This window comes from Solanum lycopersicum, chromosome 5, assembly GCF_036512215.1.
Source record: "Solanum lycopersicum chromosome 5, SLM_r2.1".
NCBI lineage: Eukaryota > Viridiplantae > Streptophyta > Magnoliopsida > Solanales > Solanaceae > Solanum > Solanum lycopersicum.
The window spans coordinates 61,704,352-61,713,845 of NC_090804.1; the positions used below are offsets into that span (position 1 = coordinate 61,704,352).

The window sequence follows — 9,494 nt, forward strand, 5'->3', positions numbered from 1 at the left end:
TATATATATAGTTATAATTTATAATAAATAAATAATTCATGAAAATATATGTAACATAGCAAAATCAATTAGTAGAATATTTCATAAATTTTCAAGCCATTTTTTTCCCATAATAATAAGAACAATAATAATCATAATCAGCTTGTTCACCCCCTCATAATAATCTTAGGGGTAAAAAAGGAAAGAAAAATTGACCAACGTCTTTTTGTAACCCAGCAAACCTTCATAAAACCAAATTTCTGGGTTCACAAATGGTTGAAAAATAACAAAATAAAATCCTACAAATCTCCACAAAGTTAGGCCAAAGGTAAGAAAAATAAAACCCTAAAACCTAAAATACCGGGTCGGGTCGGGTTGGGTTGGGTTAAACCCTAGTTTTCCGAAGCAGAGGAGCAAATCCATGTGAAGCAGCTTCTTTACAAGACTGATCTAAATCAGATTCAGAAATTACCATCAAAATCTCATCTAACCCTAAAACACCAAATCTCTGTTCATTAATTTCAAGCAGCTTCAAAATCACCGTGAACAACTCAACCTCACACGGCAAAATCAATCCTCCGGTAGGTTGATATCCGAACTCCTCCTCCGCCTTATCAAGTAACGAAATGAACACAGGTAGATTCAAAAATCGAGTCGGAATCACAAACCGACGCCGCTCATTCTCATCAACCCCTACGTAAACCGCTAATGAACCGGACGGCGTACGGCGGCGGTTGGAGTTCGAGTTCAAATCGGTTTGCGCCGGTTCGTCGGAATCGGAAGAGGAGTAAGAGAGAACGGAACGAGTCCGAAGAGAGTTGTCCTTCCATCGCTTAACGACTTGTTTGAGGCGAACGATTTTGGTTATCATGTGAACTTTTTTGATAGAGCAAGAAGAAGCCATTGTTGGTGCTGTACTGGGGATGTGTGTTAGAGAGAGAAAGAGGAGAGAGAGGTTTATTGTTATTTGTGAAAAGAGAATTTATAGGAGAAAAATGGCAGTTAGAAAGACTTGAAGAGCGGGCGTGGAGTGGTAGTGGTACGGTATCTCATATCTCAAAAAAATATACCTAGATAATTTCGTGATTCCTCATCTTAGTATTATTATCTAAAAAAAAAAAAAATTATTCGCACCAAATGTTTACCTCTAGTCTATACAAAATACATTATTATGTAAATTAATAAAGTAAAATAAATTATAAATTTAAAACATCTAAAAATTATTTTAATTATTTATAAGTTCAATTAGTAAAAATTACTCTTAAAAAAGTTCATTTTACTTTCTTCCTCCCATTTTACGTGATAACATTTGATCGGACACAGTTTAAAAAATAATGAAGAATTTAAAATGTTTACTAAATTATCCAGTAAACTGATTGGTCTTTCTCCTTATAAATGTAATAGAGTGGGACCAAAAAGGATAGAAGAGAAATTATACCTTCAATTATTTTTTTCAAAAATACTTTTAAATACTTACCATTAGAAAATATGACATTTTTCTTTGACTAACCAAACAAAATATAATACTAAATAAAATAGAACGAAGGAAGTACTAAAATTATTTTATTATATGATCTGCCTTTCAAATGGATTGGCTTTTAATTTACGTAATATTATAATATGAAATATAAATTTATGCCTCAGAAAAATAGAAAGGGGGAAAATGTTCATACTTAAAAATAGCATGATCGAGCGAAGTGAACAAATGTAGATATATTTAGCGAGATGCATGTTAAAATTGGTTAAACTTTCAATTGTGTATATTTAAATCATTTGTGTATTTTACACCTTAGATATATAGGATTTAAATGCATGTAAAACGGATTGAAATTTTCAGATAGGTATATTTGCCTTTTTAAGTAATTTTTTTAATTAAATTAGAACAGGCAATGTTAGAGTTTTTTACCATGTTAGAAATTTGAATTGAGTAAACTAATAACATCATTACATGAATGATAATATGGAGAAAAGTTAATTTTTTTGAAATTCTTTTAAATAATTCATTTAATTTAAGTCATGGAAAAGTCTTAACGGTTTACTTAATATAACTGTTACCTTTATTAGGAAATCAGAGTGGATAATTAATTTGAAAATAATATGTTAGATAAATTTACTCTACATTCATCATTAATGTAAAAAGGTGTTCCGACTAATTTGCATTTTTAATTGATTTAAACACATTTTAAAAAGAAAATCATTGGAAAATTAGTCACAAAAATCCACGAGCTATAATAATCTTAATACATGAATAAATTTCTTATCTCAATTTAATACTACTTTTTTTCACCATATTGATTTTCTTCATGTTTATTCGACTAACGATAAAAAATAGAAAAAAAATAAATTAATAATTTTCTTTTTCTAAATGACACTATGTTTGGGCTCGGACATAAATATCGTTATAGTATATTGTACTATATATTTTGATTAATTATTTTTAAATAATCATGATTAAAAAATAAGTCGTACTTCGAAGGTAATTAATATAATAAAAGATTGAGTTCTATTAATTTTTTTAACTCTGAATTATTAGCCCATCGAGTTATTACTATTGGCAACTAATTATTAATTATTTATAACATTTATCATATACTGCTTTGTTATAAATTAATTATATAGTACGCATTGACTCGATGACTTTATAACACTTTGGCTTTGATGTTTTTGGACTCTAAATTATTGAGCCAATTTTAAGTTTAATAATTACTTTAGCTTTTCAGATTCAATGCACATTATATTAAAATTTGATAAATGGTTACTTTAAACACTAATGGTATTGACTCGTAACATTTTGACTACTTCATGATAAAAGGTGGAATTAGAAGATCATATACGGATTAATAAGATATAGTAAGTTTGTTCACATAATGTATTTATATTATAAAAATTATTTTATAAAAATGTGTTAGAAATATCAAACATTAGAAAATAGTTATCAATTATGTGATACTTCTTTTTATTCAATTCTAAACTTTGACATTTTTTTAATATTTAGTACTTGTAATAATAAATTAATTTTAACTTACGATAGCTCAGACATGTGATAGAAGATATACACATCTCTTCAATAACTTATTGAGAATATAAAAGAGTTCGGAGCCAGAAAAAGATTAAAAGAATCAAAATAAATTATTATTTTAGAAAGTAATTAAAATAGACTTAGTGGAAGAAAACAATTTCACTTTATTGAATATTTCAAACGTTTTCCTTTAGTTCATAACAAGTATATTTTAATGTATAATAGAATTATATCATACACTTTATAAAATGTAAATTTTTCTTACACTTTGTAAAGTAAATTTTTTTGTTACACTTTATAAAGTGAAAGAAAAACATACATTTTACAAAGAGGAATATTTTTCAAGTTTTGACCTTTGTAGTGTTTGTCATATAATTGAGATATTTTTCCATATATGTAAAAAAAAATATAAATATTTATCGCATGCAATTAAATTACTTAAATAAAAAAAATCAAGTTTTGGACATACTGATAATCATTTGGATTAAAAAAATAGTTAAGACATAAAAAATTAAAAATATCTCAGCATTTTTCGTCATTATAAACTATGATCAAAATAAATATCTAGTCCATAATTTAGAGAAATATTCTTATCTTCGTGAAGTAAACCGCTACAAAATATATATTAATAATAATAATAATAATATAAACTAATAAATAATCGACAAAATGAATAAATAATAATCAAAATATAATTATTGAGTATTACTAGTTACTTTCATTGATAATAGTATATAATTTTGTTTTTTTGTATTGTCATTACCTTTTTTTCTAAAATACTTTTAACTTAAACTAAAAATTTATCTAAAATAACCTCTCTATATATAAATAAATAAAATTAGGTATATTCTATTCGAAATTAAAGTATTTTAAGAGGGAGATATTCAGTTACTAGTGGTTAGTCAAAGCCAAACTGAAAATCAGGTTCCATGTTCCCATTCTTCACGCTTCTCAACTTTTTTACCTAGAAAAACTCGTCACGTGTATACAATCATACAACAGATCTCATGTTTTATTAAAAATCTTTTAAATAGTACTTTAAATTGCTTATAATTAAATAATTAAATTTATTTACGAAGTACCCAAGGTATACTCTATCTATGTAGAGTAGAGGAGTAGTTTGTATTTAATTAATATTACTTTCATTAATATTAGAATAGTAATTTATGATTTTGAAAACATTTTAAAAATGTTTTTTAAGAAGAGTGTGAATGCATTTAACTCAATTGTAAATTGCTTTGATAAAGGAAAAATGAAAAATTGGCTCAATAAGAATAGATGTAGTACGAAGGCTACAATAACATGTTATAGTCAAAAATATATAGATTGTAGTGTAGAGTATTAATGTAGTGTTGGTTATGTTAAATATCGATACAAATTATGAAGAGTAAAGTAGTAGATTACTATTGTCTTGATGAGTTATTGGTTTAACAAACACTAAAAATCGATAACCCAATTTTTTTTATATGTATATAAAATCATTAGAATCTTGTTAACCCTATCAAAATAATTTGATTTAATTTATTAGTCAGTTCAATAACCCAATAATTTTTTTTAATAAATCTTTTTGATCCAATAAGATTTTTTCTCGGTTTAATTCTTGGACACCCCTTATTATATTCACGTTATTTCGTATTAATTGTCAAAGTTCTTTTTTATATAATCATAAAAAGCTTTAAATAAATTATTTTTTTTCTAATTTATATTTTAATTTTCTCAATGTAATTAATATAGTATTATTTACTTTAAAAATAATTTATTATAGAATGTATATTTTGAAATAAACATTTTTTATAAATATTAAACAACTAAGAAATCGAATTAGGAAATGATTTTCAGTAATGTACGGTCCATGAACGTGAAGATGCTTCCATTAAAAGTAGTACTATAGTATATACAGAGTTGACCAAATTAATTAAAATTAATAAAAATAGAAGATAACAATAATTTGTCCACATGCCACATGACTAAAAATGAGATTAACAGCAGATTATTTTTATAATTATTAATAAAAAGAAATGACAACAAATCAAGAGCTGTTTTTCTCATCACTGGATTAGTTGTTTATAATTAATTCTTTTTTGTTGGTTTTAATTTGGTTTTTATTATTTTACATAAAATAACATATAAACACTTCTTTAAAAATTCTAAAACTTTAAAATAAAAGATAATCTTGTCATATTTCACATATTTTTATTTTAGGACTACATGTTTCATATATATATATATATATATATATATATATTTTTTTTTTAGCATATTAATGTTTACATTATTTATCTTTTTAAATTTTATTATGAAGTTGAACTGAGACACACAAATCGAAACAAAAAAAATAACTGATGTTGAGCATGAGCCTATGCAGATTGATACTTCCTTCGTCATTTTATATGTCATTCTTTTTTATAAATAGATGTATCATAATATTTATCATTTTATAAAATTTATACATAAATTATCATATTTTACTTATTATATTTTTAATAGAGTAGTCAATTAATTTTGAAAATATATTCATCATTTATTATAAAATTAATGTAAGAAAAAATTAAATAAAAATAAAAAGATAAAATTATATTATTTTTAATACAAATACAAAAGTAAAAATATGAGATAAAATAAAACGGAGAGAATATTTACATTTGTCCTTTATAGTACACCTAAAGTTGTATTTACAGTACGAATAAATTTCCACTAAAGTCTATGTCAAATCAAAAACACCATTTTTTATGAAAAGACAAGAAAGTGATGGCTCACATTACCAAGAGGACTGATTGCTCCAATATAGCTAAAATAATATTTAATTGATATCTTTTGAATTCTTATTTTTTTATTCGATGTTTAGTAATATTAATATTGAAACTCAATTAATTTAAATTTGTGATGTATAAGATTTTATTCAAAAGGAAAATATTCTCTATTAAGAATTTTTTATATTTAAGTCTCAAACTTGATATCTTTAATTAGGGCAGAATCAACTTTATTTATTGCATCATATTTGATACGTGTTTGAATTTTTAAGGGTTGAGTTCTTTTTATTTTTAACTATAAATTTCAAAATTTAAATTACGTAAGTATATTTTTATTCCTACACATAGTTTAAGGTCATTTTTGACGTTTCCTTTTTAACTATAAATTTTAAAATCCAAATTTGACTAACCATAATAATTAATAAATTTTACGTTGCATTTACTGCTGGAGGTGGGTTTTTTTCTTTCAAACCTTTGAATGAAGAAGTTAATGTGTGTACTTTTTTTTTATTTTATTAAAAGTATTGATTCCAAGTTAGGGCAAATATATTGGACCACAAGCACCAAAAAAATACTAATCAACCATATTATATCGTCTAATTTTGGATTATGACTCATTGTTTGACCCATCTCAATTTTGAACAACAAATTATTTATTGCTTCAGTTAATTGTCCATTTTAATCCACACAAATTCATCTCAAATAACTCATTTACCACCTCTAGATAAAATATATTGTGATAGTCAGACCTCTCACATTAATTAATTATGTATTCTATGAATCACACGTCACGTCGCTCATCGTGACATATATTATTTGTCTTAATTCAATAAACCTTAGAAATACTTTTTTGAAAAACTTATATATATATACAATTTACACTATTATTGTCGAACCTAAAAAGCAATATACTATTTAAATTACAATGTCTTAGAAAGTTTTTTCACTGTTTTCTTCTGTATTTCCAATATATATATTCTCTATCTCAATTTATGTGACACATTTTGTTTTTCGAGAGTCAATCAATTTAAATTTGATAAAATATTTGCGTATGAAATCTTCCATTTTATTAAAATAAAATTTTTATATTTCTAAACTATATAAAAAATATATAAGGCATTCAAAATAATCAAAAAAATATAGGAAATGTTTATGGTAAAAAATAGACTTATTTAAATTTAAACATTAAAAAAATGTCACATAAATTGAGACATAGGAAACGTGACATTTGTCTAAGGTGTAATTTGTAATTCTCTCTTTTTCAAAAGGCTACTAATCTAGAAATTTGTTGGTTCTTCTTTTTTGACTCATCACATCACATTTTATATCAATGTAATATATTTCCTTTAAAGCAAAAGAATTATAATAATAGTAATAAATGAGAGGCAAAAAATGCAGTAGATGTTAATTTTCCATCATGTGAAAAAGGTTTACCATTTATAGAATGGTCCTGTACTAGACTTGGAGGGTGGGCTATCACTCTTTAAAGGTGTTTACCACCTTTAATGCAAATTAATTTGTATGTAGAACTAGTTAGGTCTAGACACTAAATTACCATGATAAAAGATGAGTTTGGCCAATTAGTTATATCTCAACTTTGCTCATTAATTTTGGTCAGTCACCAATATCATTTTGTTCTATAACGGTTACGTATTCAGTATGATTACATGATAAATCAAACATGTTTTATATGAGTAATCCATTATATATATATAAATAATAATTAGATTGGCCGTATTATCATGAATTCATATTGCGTGTCATAAACTTGCACTCGCAATTACACCTCTTTTAATTTATGCTAGTAGTAGCTTTTTGATTTAACAGCTTGCTTGCAAGTTTAATTGCTTATGGTATATGTTGAAGTGTGTAACTATCTCATCTAAAAGCTTAAGATGTTAGTGAGAGCCTGTCACGACCCAAATCGAGCCGCGACTGGCACCCACACTTACCCTCCTATGTGAGCGAACCAACCAATCCAAACCTTAACATTTCAATGTAATATCATCATAAAATAATGCGGAAGACTTAAACTCATTAATAACGACTAATTCAATAACAATTATTTCCCAAAATCTGAAAGTCATCATCACAAGAACATCTATGATCAAAGTACTAAAACTAAGAGTATTCTAAAAAGCTAAAACAAGTAAAAGCTAGTCCATGCCGGAACTTCAAGGCATCAAGACATGAAGAGGAAGATCCAGTCCAAGCTAGAAGCATTAGCTCACCCTGATATCCGGAGTAATGAAGACTGGCTAGAGTTACTGTTGAGTCGAAGATGACGGCACGTTTGCTGCACTCCACAAATAAACAAGAAGAAAACATAAAAGTAGGGGTCAGTACAAAACATGGGTACTGAGTAGATATCATCGGCCAACTCAAAATAGAAATCAATATATACCAAGTAATATCATAAAATCAACTATGATACTCAACATGTAGCAACAACAAGCACTATATCATTAACAATTACCGTCAAGTTCACACATGAGGACTCAAGCCTCAATACCATACTCATTTGGGAATCATGTTCATTAGATTGAGTATATTAACATCTTTCAAGATTCATTATCTTTATTTCTCTTGTGTCGGTACGTGACACTCCGCTCCCTCATATTCATTAATCCTCTTGTGTCGGTACGTGACACTCCGATCCCCTAAATCTACGTGTCGGTTCGTAACACCCGATCCCCTAAATCTACGTGTCGGTTCGTGACACCCGATCCCCTAATTCTACGTGTCGGTTCGTGACACCCGATCCCCTAATTCTACGTGTCGGTTCGTGACACCCGATCCCCTAATTCTACGTGTCGGTTCGTGACACCCGATCCCCTAATACTACGTGTCGGTTCGTGACACCCGATCCCCTAATCTCCTTCTATCAATTCATCAAGCCTTCTTTCTTACCAAGGCATCATCAATCCCATTATTTTAGTTCATCACGCCTTCTTTTATACCAAGGCCTCATTATTAACAAAGAGATTAGGATTTTGCAAGATTTGAGATTCAATAACTTTATCATGCTTATATAATCATAATTATATAATTACATTCATGCAAGCATACAATTAAGCACATAGCAGGGTTTACAATATTATCAATACATATCATTCGCTATTAAGAGTTTACTACGAATATCGTAAGAGAAACCATAACCTACCTCCACCGAAGATTAGTGATCAAGCAAGCAAATTTTCTCCAAAGCTTTGTGCTCTCCCCTTCTCGATCGACCCTCTCTCTCTCTTCTTGTTCTTTCTATTTTCTTTATTCAAACCCTCTTTCTTTTACCCTAATTAGCATATAATTAAGAATAAAAGATGACAATAATAACCCACTAATTAACTTAAGGTTACCTCTTTTAACCCCCAAGTAATTAGACTTATTAACATTAACCCACTAACTTTATAATTAAAGCAGGAATAGTAAAAAACGTCCCTTAAAACAATTGAGGAATTCCGACTCAGACTGGGATTTACGCAGCCTGTGACGGCCCGTCGCGCCTGCGACGGTCCGTCCTGCTGTCCCGTCACAGAGTTCAAAGACTCAATTTCTCTGAAGAGTCTGTGACGGTCCGTCCTGCCATTCCGTTACGAAGTTCAGAGAGACGATTTTCAGTACCCAATTTCAGATTTTCTAAGTGTTTTGAAATGAGACCCTGCGACGGTCCGTCGTGGGGTCCGTCGCCTCAGCCTGTTTTTCCAGAAATAAAATCTGCTGCTCAAAACGACTAAACAGGTCGTTAC

General features: G+C 27.9%; 1 protein-coding gene across 1 annotated transcript; it reads right to left on the reverse strand.

Annotated features, from left to right (window-relative positions):
* Window positions 1–364: 364 nt before the first annotated feature.
* LOC101252288 (protein SMALL AUXIN UP-REGULATED RNA 51-like) lies at window positions 365–883 on the reverse strand. The gene has a single exon (XM_004240238.4). The coding sequence runs from the start codon at window positions 881–883 to the stop codon at window positions 365–367; it is 519 nt and encodes a 172-aa protein (XP_004240286.2).
* Window positions 884–9,494: the final 8,611 nt, after the last annotated feature.